At 28.2% G+C, this 15,756-nt stretch overlaps 1 protein-coding gene across 2 annotated transcripts; it reads left to right on the top strand.

Annotated features, from left to right (window-relative positions):
* The first annotated feature begins 6,028 nt into the window (after positions 1–6,028).
* Positions 6,029–13,956, top strand: LOC112599602 (general transcriptional corepressor ssn6-like). 2 transcript variants are annotated; one of them, XM_025346572.1, is made up of 5 exons: positions 6,029–6,189; positions 6,462–6,571; positions 6,950–7,070; positions 9,099–9,297; positions 13,302–13,404. In XM_025346572.1, the coding sequence occupies exons 1-5, from the start codon at positions 6,157–6,159 to the stop codon at positions 13,316–13,318; spliced, it is 480 nt and encodes a 159-aa protein (XP_025202357.1). In that variant the 5' UTR covers positions 6,029–6,156; the 3' UTR covers positions 13,319–13,404. The 2 variants fall into 2 exon arrangements, with proteins under 2 accessions (XP_025202357.1, XP_025202356.1); XM_025346571.1 differs by lacking the exon at positions 9,099–9,297 and having other exon boundaries at positions 6,078–6,189; positions 13,302–13,956.
* The last annotated feature ends 1,800 nt before the right edge of the window (positions 13,957–15,756 follow it).

Raw genomic sequence — 15,756 nt, 5'->3', positions numbered from 1 at the left:
AACCTGCAATAAATAATAATAAACAAATAATAAATGTTAAAGCTACACCCAGTAGCAACATAGGGTATTTTGTGAGTCCATTGCCTTGTAAACAATTGGGTAACAGTACTTCTCTTGGTTGCAAAATATGACATACTCATACTATTTCATACAGTTTTATCTTGTACAATTTAAGTGGTCATTGTCTATCTCAAGTGTCTATAATGGCCTTATGAAGTAAAAAAAATGTATATTACCACTGGCTGCTCCCATGAGACATGAGTAACAGAATTTAAAATCACAACATTGTGCATATCAATTTTATTGTGAGACGCACTAACCTAATCTGTACATAATAAATATAATTATATACCTCTGAAGTTCAAAAATAATAATTTGTTTGGGACATTCGTGTTAAAATTAAATTAACATAATATATTAATAAGTATGAACGTATAATATAAAAAATAAAAGCCGGCGCTTTGTGTAGGCAATCTAAGGTCACTGATTTTTTATTTATCAGTTTATCACCATTAATATTAGTTACACTAATATTATACTATGCGTGTTTGAAATTTTTTTAAACACTGATCAAAATGTCCAGAATCTATTTTTACTTTTAAATATATATATATTATATTTACTAAAGAAGTTAATATTACGAACGTATCCAAAATCCGGATCTTAGACTATCCTAATAATTTAAAAATATAACAGCTATAACTTATAAGTTTTTTAATAAAAAACGAAAACCAAAGATTAGAATACAAATGCATATCATTAAATTTTATAAGTTATTTTTTACATGGATATTATTATTATTGGACCAAATATATTGTATGTAATATTTGAATAGTGAAAAAAACACGTAGAAAATCCTATCAATTAACATGACAACGTAGATAGTTCACCGTTACAACGCATCTATTCGTGTTTAAGATTACAATACATAACCCGTTTTATTATATAGAGACATTTGTTTTTAAACCAATACCTATTTAACTATTATGCTTAGTATTCAACAAATCTTTAAAAAAAAAATCATAGGTATCAATAAATTATTATACCCACAGCTACAAAACTATCAAATAAGTACTCACATATATTACAATAAAAATTATATTTAAATGAATAAAATACAAAATATTATTATATGCGTGTTTTATCTCTGATTTATTTTTTTACAATGGATAAAAATATTTTTTTGTAGAACAAAGCAATGCCAAAAAATTCTTGTACGTATAAGTATAAAGATAATATATTCTTATGTTTGTATTCTATATAAGTACAACTATATATTATTGCTAGTGGAAATAGCGTCATGTTGGTACTATAGAAAGTTAATTTTTCGATTTGTGAATAGTTCCCCAAACTGCACGATTTATTATAATATCAGTGTTTTGTTTTAATTTTGAAGTCAAAGTCTTATTTCGTTTCTGTAAGCCATTGTAAAAAACAGTAGCGTCGAAACTTATACAGAAAATATAGACATAAGTCTACAGCAGTAAATTTTTGAAAGGATTTTAATTTTCAATATTAATGGTAGCCGGTAGGTATTTGTATTGCATATTAACTCGGTGGTACTTATACGATAAAAATATCGTTTTTCATAAACGTAAGAAAAGATCGCAAACTGCAACAGTCATACTCATACAAAACGTAGTGTGTTCGAAGTAAGTACTTCTTAAAATGTCATCTTTAAACTCTTTACAAAGAGATCGCTGAGAATTAAAAATAATATTTAAAAGATTTGGACAATACATTAATAAGATATGTCTATTAGACAATATTAGTTGATATTTCAACATTAAAGCGGTTAGATTCCAATCAAGACTACGGGTTCCGTTTTTACTAGTTATTATAAATTATAAATAAGGTGCCTAATAATAATATTACACATACAAGTATAATTTATCGTTGTAGCTTTATAAATTATTTATAGTTTATTGAGTTGTGAAACTTTATATACTGAGAATAAAAGATTTAAAACATATGGGGGCTATGAAAATTTGAAAATTTGAGTAATTTATATTGACTTATCAATAGGTATCTTATAATTCTTATAAAAATTTTCCAAGTATGATTTATCAACACTTTACATTAGGTCTAATATTATATTAATTTTAAATCTTATAAAACTATTTTAAAGACTATTTTTAGAATGATAAGATACATTTTAATAATTAAGAAACTACACGTTTACATTTTGATTTAGATACATCGGCATTTTCATAAAAATAATTTGATCAACAATTGACACAACTGACAGAAAAAAAAGAACGATTGTAATTGAAAAACAGAAGTGTTTACCTTCAATGGTGTAAAAAATGTAAGTACTAAGAAATATGGTCATTTAGTGTACCAAAAAATTCCAAAAATCAAAATGAATAAATTAATTGGTAAATTTAATAATATGGGTAAGTGTTTTTGATGAATAATGGTGAATCGCCCTGTATTTTAAGTATATTACCATGTTTATAGACGACAATAGGCAAAATAATATTATGTAATGTTACACCGGAGTACCGGTCAAATCATTCGTAAATTACTAACATTGAAATCGCTTGGAAAACTACCGTTAAGCCTATAAATGAAAGGTATTGACGGTAATATTAATAATTACTTACTGTACACATAATATTAAAATTTGAACCAGCCGGAGCGTTCCAACTATACGATCCTTCTACATAACCATACCTTATATACTATTATTATTTTTTTTTTATGATGTTACCCACATTATTCATGTTATGTACAAATGGAGATCTCAATTAAATCACAAACGCCGGCCTCTGTTGTGATTTATAATACACACACACATATATATAATAAACGATATAGAGTAGGATAAGTAGGTGTGGACTATAGATGTTAGGTATAGTCTTTATTATTGTGCGAGTTCAACGTGATCACCTAAAACAAACCGTTAACTACACGTACGCATGATGTGTATATTATTTTAAAAGAAAATGTTATTTTTTCCTATAGAATTTTGTAATTTAGTTATATATAAGTCTCATACACGTGTATATTACCACCTATATACAATATATACATACATACTCGTAATATATGCGTTCACTTGTCATGTAAATACAATATCAATAATAACACAACAGCGATGTAATTACCAGCTCGGAGGGCTATTTTTTTCAAACTGCTTTAACATGAGAAAAAAACAGGAAAGATGAATAATAATAATAATAAAAATATATATTTCTCACCAATGACGACAGCTAGGATGCACTCGCGGATGGTGGTGCGGCGTTATAAAACCAGTTGACCAAAGTACATCTCTGTATACATTTAATGGATAGGTACCTAATTCAAAAAAATGATGATTTTATTTTGGGGTACCTACCTATACCTACCTACCACACTCTCCTCCAAGAATGTAAATTTACCATTAACCAAACCAGTCTGGTCGTTATTAGTTTTTTGTACTTCTATTTTCTCTCCTCTTGGGTTTTTTTTTTTATCCTATTATTAAAACAACAGTAATTTATATAATATATTATACGCGGTGTGCCTTTATACATATATACATGTATATATGCACTGCGCATCTGCAGGTGCAGGTCGAGCCGTCAACATATAATTCGTAGGGTTAGGCTTTGTAATAGTATATATTATACTATATTATAGATGCCGACCAGCGTAATAATATTATGCATGTTCCAACAATAATGATAAACACGTATAATACCAAATATGCAGCCCAAATTATTTATATTGTAGTCGTTATTATATGCGTGTATGCAAAATGGTGCGCGCATGTCGTATTATCCGAATGAAAATATTTAAATCGGAGCGCTGAATATTTGATATTATGATTTCTCGGAAACTAAAAAAGGAAACTGAGAAATTAACTACAAGCAACAAAAGTATGGGATATGTAATATAATATGGTTAGCGTACACCGAGCGTTTCATGAAAAGCGCCTTTATGGTATTATATAAAATATATGTAGTCAATTAAATATTAACCCTTATATTTTAAATGTTGAACAATAATATTAAAAAGTAAATTCATTTTAGCCGAATAAGGATATAACCTAATCATTTATGTATAATTTAAAATTACCATAGACACCTCCGTTAAATGAAAATATTAAAAAATAAAATAAAATCGAAAGTCCGGTTCTGAATGTATATATATAATATATAAATATATATATATATATATATATATATATATGTACTATATATTTAAAACACTCGATAGATACATAGATTAAAAAAATATCGTGGTTTAAATGATACTCAATATGCTTTTTCAGAAAATTTAGAGCTAAATTATTATATTACAAGCATTACTCTGGTCATTTCTATCAATGGTTTTGTATAATATCGCAATACGACTAACCGAGTATGTGATAGATAATTTGTTTTTATCTTTTTCATAATATATCATATTTTATAAAATAAATAATAAATGTTAAAAATATTTAAATCATCCGATTAAAGTATTTTATAATCTTCAAAATTGCTAAATTATTAAAATTTCAATCCATTACGCACTGCGTAGGTATTTATTTTTAATTTATAATATGTAATCAAACCTATACGATATGGTGATGGGTCTTTCATGTTTTTCAACTTTCATTATGATAATATTTTTATTAAACTGCGTACAGACATTTTTAATTTATTTTACAATAATTTTTATTATTATAATATTTATTCATAAGTCATAAAAACCAACGTACGATTGTCTTATAATACCTGTATATCTATTGATTCATAAAATATAATATATAATATATGCAAATATGAAATGTATATTTCCTCTCAGGCACAATATTGCGATAATATACCAAAAACAGTAACGAAAAGTACAGTTATTAAAAGTATTTTGTTTTAATAGTATATAATTTATAGTATTTTATTTTAAGTGTAATTTCTGTTCGGACTTAATTGTTTTCAAATATCAGTATTATAGGGTCAACTTGGGCGCGTTTTGGCTAGGACATGCTTTACTTCTTTCGTAAGTTGTATTATAGTTCAGGATTTAACAAACTGTAAAAAGTGTTGACGAAAGTCGAAAATATATATAAACATAAAAACTATGAACACTGTTAAACTTTCGGTCACTTTTTATAGTAAATGTATTACGTATTTTTCTACTTAGGAGATTGTTTTGCGTAAATTTCAATGTGTCTTAATGATACCAATATTCAATAATGATTATCTAAATTTGTTATACGAATACTACTGTATCACCACTGAAGTCTTACAATAATTTTTCTAATTTTAAAAATCTACTATTGATATAGTATACTGGTTACAAACGAATATCAAAGAATATTTAAAAACATTTACATCTATTACTATAATTTAACATTTTTTTCATTATATATATATATTCATAATTAATGTTTTTTACCTTTTAAAAGTAAACATTAGAATGGTGAGTTTTTTGTATAGTTTGTTTATCGTGTCTAAATATTAATGGGCGTGAGTAAACGTAATTTATTTAAATTTTATTATTAAATATTTGTTTAATTAGAATTTAGTTTGGACTTTAACGAGATGATAAGCTAATTTTGAACTTATTTACAAAATAAAAAAAAAAAAAAAAATTAACTACCTCCATTTTCTACGAATCCCGTTGTATCATTCTTATTTGTTTCTTAATCATATATATATATATATGTATGTATATATATTTTATAGCTTTTACATTATAGTGAATTAACTTTAAAGAAGAGCTGTCTTTAATACACGCACACATACATACATACGTTATTAGATTGTTCGAGGAGCTCCTGAAGAAAAAATAAAAATAGTTATTAAACAATTCAGGAATGCGGTTGAACCACAAAGTTGGTTAGGACGAAATGCACGTGTGCTTATACGCATGTGTGACCAAGACAAGGGGAAACGGGAGAAAATAAATGTACCCTTATTATAGGTAAATTTATATATATATAGTAACACTGTAGTTTGTCGATCTCGTTTTAATTCCTGTTTCCACTGAAGTAGATAATTATTATCTGTTTCGGGTTCGTGTTTGATGTACCGACACTGTACATCTCCTTGTATCCTCGTAACCCTCGTCTTCATCTTCTGGGTATACGGGTGCACAAGGCAATAGGACTACCTCTACTTTTTTATCCGTGCCTATATAAATAGGGTTGGTAGCGTCCAAAACAAGTCTTTGGTCACAATTCACGTCATGTATTCCAACGCCGAACACGTCGCCCCTACGGTACGTAGATTTCTATATTTATAGTATACATACATAACACATAATATTATGTGCGTATTAGAATATTATTTTTTCATGTAAAGTTTTATTAATGTGTATTTGTTATATACCAGTACATCTAATACACCATGTTGACGACATAATATTTTAGTTAATTTAATAAACATATATATAATAATTATAATACAACACACATTAAGAGTCTTATTACATTTATATTAAGCACATTATATAACAATAATTATATTAGATATATATTTCTCGTTACACAGGCGATTCTGATCCTAATCCTGTGCGTCTTGAGTACGGATCAAACGCTGTTTTCCCGGAAAAAATCGACTACACCAGCTTTGCCTTTAGATAATGTTGCCCTTCCATCAGGGTAAGTGACTAGTTTATTTTAAATTATTAACCTAACATTAATAGAAATAAATTATGATCAACAATAATATATTAACATATGTATCGCATTTAAAAAAATATTTTTTAAATTTGAAAATATTTTTCTGAGATAAATAAAAAAGTACAAAAAAATTTAAATTTTTACTTAAAAACTTATTCAGTCAAATAGAAGCAATAAACAATCTATTTAATAGAGCTTTTATTTTTTTACATCATAAAATACTAAAATATGAAATAATAGTAAAGCTTATATATACATTGTAAAATATAGTATTGACAGAATCATGCATTGGTGACAATTATTCTAATCATACAATTATAAATTTTCATTGATTAAATCAGTATATTGCACCTACAGGCCAGTTCCACAAAAAGAAACATCACATTGGTGGCAAAGAAAGCATAAACCGGCAGAATCTAGTGAAAATGCTGTACCAAATCAAGTAGCAGTAGCAGTACCTGTACCAATACAACAAAAGGTACCTAATAATTATGATATTATTTTTTCTTAATAATTTAAGTTAAAAACAGTATTTAAATGCAATTAACTATGAATTTGTTCAAAATTTAATAATATATCAAATTCAAAAGTCTGTAACTTTTTTAATTAATTCAAGAAACTCTTAAATGTTTATCTACGGTTATACAGTTTTAAAAAAACTTTCATAGTTTAATCTCTTCATTTTTTCATATTATTACAATTTAAGGCTTCAATTTATTACGCTTACCCAATACACCTATATGAAATAAAATAAAAATTCATAATACAATATTTATTTTCTAGATATTTTTAATTATATTTGATGGCTGATTTAAAATATAAAATAAAGTGAATTATTATTTAGCAATTTAAAATGTATTGATTAAAATAGAAGCAATTTTGGGTCATCATAATATGTTTAGTAAATAGTACTATATAAAAATAATATCTACTTATCGGCTATTAACATTTATATCATTAGCACCATTGTAATTTTTTCTCATTATTATTCAATAAAATTTCTTATGTATGTGCTTGACAGTCTAATATATTGTGATAGTATACAATATATCTATATATTCTTCATATATATAATCTACTTGTCATTTACGCATGTTCGTTGTAATTATACGCACTGCGTAACGAGTGAATTTACGTTTGATTTAAATGAATCTAGTCATCAAATAATAAGTTGTTAAAATATTTTTTCATTCATTAATTAAGCATTTAAGCATGTAATTTAATTCAATTTTAATTTTGGTTAATCATGCATGTAAATCACTCGTGCTCATCGCGTGAAAACTAACTACCGACTATTAATTACGATCTGAGTAATTAAGTGTTAATGATATGCGAATTACACATTGCGCTCGTATTTATACAGTTAATTTTATTAAACATTACAGTAATTGAAAACTGAAACTTTTAATCGAGGTATTTTAAAATACTTTAAAACGTAGGTACATGTTATACAACAATAGTTTTATAAACATACATCTTATGTATTTTCGACATCTGTGTGATCCATATAATATTAATTGTCCATTCTAGAATATTTTTTACTTGACAAACACTAAAAATTGGTCTATACTAGTCGGGTAAATAATAGAGTATATAAAAACGAAAATATTATGATTATTAACGCAATATTTAATTTCTAAGATAATATATTTTATTAGTTGCAATATTTAAAATATTTAATAATATTACAGCACCGCCTAAAAGTTAAGCTTTGTTGTTTTTATCAATTAATTAAATATATAAAATAAAACAAAATATAATTCATAATAATATATGAATCGACATTATATATTATGTAAGAAGCTTAGAATTATTTTGTAAGATATATTATCGGTAAAACAGGATGTTCTTATTAAATACTTAAAATGTATAATTCAAATTTTCTGTCTTAAAATTTGATTAAAAATGTCAGTACTTTGTAAAAAAATCGTTATGAGTATTAAAATATAGTTAATATGAAACAATGGCTATTCATTTTATCATTATTTTATTACTACAATGACAATTCATATAAATTATACGAAACAATGTAATATATTAATCCTTTAATGCGTGATTTTCTATTTAAAAAAAAATTCTATCTAAATCATTTTAAGCCGTATATTAACGAGAGAATAGTAAAAAAATCTTACTTTAATATTTTCACGGGAAATTAAAATTTTCAGATTGTTGTACATTAATCGTATGAGTAATATAATTTATAACTCGATATAATTAGTTCAGAGTTAACAACTTTTTTATTTTTTTTCCTTTTGTATTCCGTAAACAATTTATTTATTTTTTAATATTCAAATTACACTTAATTTATTTAATTTAACACATCATAAAATACATTATATAGAAACCATTCAAATACTTCAAAAATAATTATTTATACTTTGAAGAAAAATAAACAAGGAGAACTAACAAAATATACAACTAGAGTCTGACTTCATGAAATAAATATTAAATGCGATCATAAAATCATATAAACACATATATGATATATGATCATTTTTTTTTCAAGGAAATTCAAGATTACCCGAATAAACCGTATAGTAAGCCGAGAAAGAAACTCGTCGCTAAATCAATTTTACACCATAGAATTGACTATCGGTGTGAAATCGATTTAATTGACAAGGAGTTAAATTCAGACAATGATTACAAATTAATTATGGTTTATGAAGATAATTACACTAAATTTGTAATTAATCGCCCTTTACGATGTAAGCGTGCTGATTTTTTTTTTTGTTTTTATATTTAATATATTTAGATTGTTGAAAATAGGATACGATTAATATAATTTTTTTTTTTTTTAATTATTATTACATTTTGCATATTTAACTATTGCTGGTAGAATGTAGGTAAATTAAATAAGTAAAAGATCGAATAAAATACCGTTTCGAGCTTTACAAATCCAAAACGAACATCTAAGGTTTAACTAGTCAACTCTGAATTTACCAGAAATCAGATATTGTCGAATAACAGCATTCAAAAACCAATTCAAAATACACTTTTTTTGTCTAGTTTTCCTATTTCGTTATACAGCCGCATTATCCATCAAATGAATAATTTATTGTATTACGTTATTTGTTATTTGTACATAAAAATGGGTGACACGCGTATAGTATTCCATCGTCAAATTATATGCATACTTTAAAATCATATTTACGTTTCATCCGTACCAATGTCGTCGTGTAAAATATGCTGTTCAAAGATCTCGCGAGGCATTCAATATTTATCGGTCGTCTATACGCTTGTACGCTACACCCTATACGCATAATACAGCGATATTACTTGCCATCGTCGTCTCATCTGTCGGGGTGCCGTGCTTCATACGCTTTCTTATGCGTGTACTTGTATATGTAATCAGCTGGATGGTACGTGAACACCGTGGATACGTACACGGAAGTTTATCGAGTTCGAGGATCGCCAACGGAAAAAAAAACAGACGACGGAATGAAAAATCTGAAAGAGGTTTTCTATAATGCGCCCATTATATTATAGGTACGCGTACTTGTATTACGTATATACATGTACTACTCGTACGTAGGTAAATTTTTTTTCTCCCATACACCTTACTTATACATTCGTATATTATTTTAAACCGTTTCCAAAGCCCCCGCGCGCGTGGTGTTCATATACTATATACTATGTGTGTGCCGTTGTGTCCGTTCGGTGTTCGTGATCGAAGAAAGTGACACCGAAGGTCAAACCCTGAGCGCGTATGCTTATGAGTTTTGAACGACGAGAGAGAGAAATCGATGAGCACGACCGGCGGCGAGCCGTATGACATGTACGCGGTGTATATTCTCGTCCGTGCAGGTACCACGCGTATACCTTATACTTGCTTATATACCTAACGTATCTATCTGTATCTGCGTAATGTCCCACTATGTACGCGCGTATTATTTTCAACGCCGATAGCGCGCGTGGATGTGCCGATTGCAACCGTGAGATTTATAGTCGTAATAAAAATGGGTAAAAAGCGAAGAGGGGTTTTTCGCCAATGTGTGTTTATCGTCAGAGACCCACATACACATGCACACACGTATGTATTCGTCATAAATCTACTGGTTTTTGCTCGTTTGCGCTAATAATAATTGTAAACTGTTTCGGATGCTGTACATTCGTTTACGCGTGAGTGTCCTCGTTTTCAGCGATGTTTTTTGCTTTTAAATTGTCACTTCTTGAAAGAAAAAAAAAATTATCCGCGTATTTTAATAACTCGATTGTGATAAACGGTATAATATAGTAGCAGTATTATTATTTATTTACTCACAGAAACGCCAACCATTACAGTATTCGGAATATAATTAAAAATATTTTAAATTTGAATGTTAAATGACTTAAATGCGCAAGTCGCTTAATAGATGATGTAGGTACGATAGGTACGTATATTGTATATACATTGGACTAAAACGGGCTACGAGTTTATAATTTTTTTGTTCATACTAAAATTCCCCTCAATAAATAATAATTATAGCGTGAAATAATGCAATAAGTGCTAGAGTTTACTTTATGAAGTTATAATGAATCCTCGCCATCTGAATGGTATTTCATGTAATGTTTGCGAGTGTATAAAAATTAATTTAGTTTAGTAACTATTCGTAGTAAATTTGTTAGAACATGAAAATTGAAAGTTATATAAAATAGCAATGATTAATTTTTCGAACTATTTATTAAAATATTTTAATTTGATTTATAGTAACATTTTAAAATTTAAACTCTTTCCATGAACATTAAAATTAGATACACGCCACGTATTTTATACTTATAAAAAACAGCCATGGTTTATATCTTACTATTACTCATTACAAAATAAATTATGCCTGCAGCGTTTTTATAAAATAAATGAATAAAATTACTTATACTTATTTATAAGTGTTTTAGTCATATGAGTAAGACGGGGGGGGGGGGGGGTATAATAAATCATTAAATCATCAGAAACGCTTTTTTGGTTATTTATATTGACTAATATCATATGTGTTTTTTCCGACTCAAGCATAATATGTAAATAATTTATGCTACAGCTTACTAGAATTGTTTAGACGAGTAAAATTTCAAACAAAAAAATAACATGTAATTATCAAATATAGTGGGCTCCCTGAATTATATACATCAAATGTGTCGACTCTGTGGCTTCCTCAGCCTTCATAGGTACACGCTACACACACCTATTTGTATGCTAAACAAATCGTCTGACTATGTGTGTAGTTTCCATACCTGTACAATCAAAAAAAAAAATTCGTCCCATACACGTGATATTACTATAATGATGTCGACTAGTCGTTGTCGTAATATATCCACTAGTTACTACATTGCATTTTATGAGATCTTAACAATTTTCATCGTATATGTATATCGGAGTACACTTAGCCGCGTTATGACAGTCGTAAATTGATACACTCGCTGCAGCATCCTTAGGGTATGTATAGGTATAGTGACTTTGGCTTCTCGTAATGGTATATTACTATATAGGTAGTTACTTTGTACACATCAATATATTATCGAGTTTTCCTTCCAGAATATCATGTCATTTATCCTTTCGTAACAGCGTAGACTTTAACTTGTGTGTATAATTTACCAGCACGACAGTATGAACGGGTTATATATGCGGCAACGCACCGTAATGGATTCAGTAGACCGAAATATATTTATGGGTATCTGTAATAATAGTTTATATATATACGCGCGCGCGTGTGTGTGTGTGCATACTATATACTGTATACTGTATAGTGTATACATTGTGGTTACTATATTATTATACTCTCGTCATTCCACTCGTGCAATAGTCGTTCGTGTGGGATTTTTTCAAGTATATTACAATTTTCTCCCCCCTACAAAAAAAAAAAAATAAAACAACTATCAATTCAAGAATCTCAGCTTCCTTCAGTTAACATTTTTTTTTTATCATATTGCGTGCACGCGCGTTTGTGTTTTAACTACACTTTTAAACAATAATTGGCATGGACGTGTGCTTACCTTTGAGCCATGTCTGCGATAGACAGGTATCTCTTACTACCGTTCGTTAAAGTCACCGTTGCCAAGTGATCCCACCAATTTATTCCATAAGGTCCACCATTGTTGTATTTATAACCGTATTCGTTATTTATTTTTCTCCGAACTATACCTGCAATATCTATCAATAAACTTCTGTTTTTTTTTCTATTTACCTACTTTTTACCATTTATTTTCAATGATACTGAAAAACAGTGAGCTTCTTTAAGAAAGCGTGATTACCATAGTTGTTGTGCAAAGTAGGTACGCACTTATTAGAATGCCCATATTATAGATATTATAATATGTATGTGTACGTTTAATATGCGGTGTCAGAAAGTATGTGTATGTAAATAGTCATGGCAGCTATTTTCACCTTTTCCCCGTTAATTGTTTTCATATATTTTATAAATTGTTTTTATTCAAACTACTGCAGTACTTTCTGTTTATAAAGAATGTAATATTATATACTGTTTTGAGGTTTTTTTTTTTTGTTGTTGTTGTTTAATATTATTTCAAATAATTTAATTGCATTACGAATAAATAAATAAAATAGATATAAAATGTGCTTAGGTATTCTTTTTGGAAATTCACAGTATTGTATTTTTACAAAAATTGAATTTTGTAACCTATACTTTAATATTTCTATTTTTATCTGGAATATATATTATAATTTATAATTTATTATAATATGTCTAGTTTGTCGTACAACTTTTTGTTTTTTTTTCAGTTGCAATCTATCTTTGAAACCCATTTTAATTCTGACGTGAAATGGGTACCATGCCTGTGCCCAGTGCGTAAAGGTGAACATCTACAAAAGCATCAACAACAACAACAAAAACAGCCTCAACCACAACCACAACAACGACCACAACAACAACAACAATACGGATCTTCCACTCAATCACCGTCCGACCACTCCAACAATGACGTACCGCGTTTCATTTTCTCAAACTACCCAATTGAGGCTTGAAGAAATATTTTTTCTTATTGTAACTTGATCGTTTAATTTAATTTATTTTAATCGAAACATTAAATTATTTATTTATTCACTATAATGATATTTTTATTTTTTACTTATTACAAATAAATATGATAATATATAGGTAATATGTTTCACAATCTGTAAGCGAAAGTGATGTGTTAAATAGGTGGTTATTTAGTTTTATGCAAAGAATCTATCCGTTAATGGAATTTCATGACGTGCGAGTGTATTTATTAGAAGTTAATGGCGTTATTTCCGATTCAATCGTTATACTGCGTCACTGAGATGGTAATAAAAACAGATTGTTCGAAAACAAAAGGATTTCAAAGGTTGTAGAAACGTTTCTAGAAGGTTTTATCTACATATTGTACATTTTAAATAATTAAGATTATCATTTTACAGTATACATACATTATTTATAATTAATTACTAATTTCAAGTAAAAACATAATCATTGAAAAAAAATAGTTAATGATATTATCGTAGAGAGAGTAATAATATTTAAAAAAAAATAAATACTAAAGATAAAGTATGAAATCCAACCACAATATTATATTATAAGAGCATTTCTATTTTACATTTTTTTTTAATAATAGTGTATATTTGTATAGTTCACCGAATAATATATTATTTTACTCTATTTAATGGCTTAAGTGAAAAATGTTATGAATTTAAAATATATGATTTACAACACTAAATCAATTAGAATTCTTTTTAAAATTTAATTTGATATAATATATTTTCTATACTTTTCTAATACATTAGAAAAATATAGAAAATTGAATTCCACTTTTTCTGCTATTATTTTGAAGCGTGGTACATAAATGATTTATCGGTATTATGTATATGCTACATACATTTATAAGGTATTATTATTGTCTTTACACGACTACGCAATAAGTAAAAATCAGTAATCTCACCAATAATAAACGTTGATGCGTACTACCTATATTATACAGTAGTTGTCAACCGTAAAAAAATTTTTAGATAATATACATATTTACATACTCAATAAATAGTAGATACCTATTTAATATACCATACAGTATACACTTAAAAAATTAATAACATTATTCAAACAGTCGATCACAAACGTTTCGGAGAATGTTGTAGACAATAAAAAACGCGTATTTTTTTGGCTATTTGAGTAATAAATTATAATAGATAGGTATACGTAAATAGGTCCTACTGAAAACAAAATGAAGTCGTGACTTGTTTGGGGAATTTTTATATATTTTTCAGTTCCGGTATACGCATCATATAATTTACACACTACAGTCCTAAAATAATAAATATATATATATATATATATGTGTGTGTGTGTATTTACGAACAGATACTTGTAATAGATAAAACTATATACCTTGCTCGGGCGTTATGATCGTATTAATCGACCATATAATTACATACTAATATAATGTAATGTGTGTACATATGCGCTTACATACATTATAAGCGTATAGAATCAATATTTCGGGCGACGATATCGAAATTATACCGCCGTAAAAAGTAATTGAAGGATTAAAAAACCCGACAACGACATCAACAGCATCAAAAAAATAAAAATAAAAAAAAGGAAAAAACATAGATACCATGCAAAGCGCAATTAATCACCGTTGTGCGTACGGTGCGTACATTGTAGAAAGACATATAGGTATACCGGAAAGACGTTTATATACGAACAAATATAAAATTTATATGAAATAAAAATACAATCGTTTACGCGCGCACATCTCTCCCGGGGGACAGCGAAAGCGGCGCGGAACCAGCAACGGACGCGCTCCGGGCGACAGGCACACCAATTAATAATATGATATTATACATTATTTTATTATTGTACGTGTGTACGTAAACTATTATGTACGATCAGGTAAGAGAATCCAAAAACTCGGAGAAACGACAATCGACGTTTACGCGCGCGGCCGCCGGCAGAGCGAAAAAGAAAATATCCATAATGATGACGATGATGATGATGATGATGATAATAATAAAACCGGCGCGCGAAGATGTGAAATAAAAGAAAAAAGCGAATGAGTGTTTTTTTTTCTCTATTTTTTACGGTAGAATCCGATCCGGCAGAGGTCGGAAGTCGTCTTCGCCGCCGTCGAAACCTCTGTACAAAAGCGATACGATGACCGTTCCGTATCGGGAAACGTGATCGGAATGCGCGTGATATGCAACAGCGACAACAGCAGTGTGT

The sequence above is a fragment of the Melanaphis sacchari genome, unplaced genomic scaffold, assembly GCF_002803265.2.
Source record: "Melanaphis sacchari strain LSU unplaced genomic scaffold, SCAv2.0 Contig53_pilon_pilon, whole genome shotgun sequence".
NCBI classification, from domain to species: domain Eukaryota; kingdom Metazoa; phylum Arthropoda; class Insecta; order Hemiptera; family Aphididae; genus Melanaphis; species Melanaphis sacchari.
The sequence above is the reverse complement of the archived record's forward strand: the minus strand, read 5'-3'. Positions and strand labels throughout refer to the sequence as shown.

Bases quoted from the DNA above. Each gene is read 5' to 3' on its own strand.
- LOC112599602 (XM_025346571.1), top strand. From the start codon at position 6,157: ATGTATTCCAACGCCGAACACGTCGCCCCTACG. The intron at 6,190-6,461 runs GTACGTAGATTT...CTCGTTACACAG, and splicing joins CCGAACACGTCGCCCCTACG to GCGATTCTGATCCTAATCCT. The intron at 6,572-6,949 runs GTAAGTGACTAG...TTGCACCTACAG, and splicing joins AATGTTGCCCTTCCATCAGG to GCCAGTTCCACAAAAAGAAA.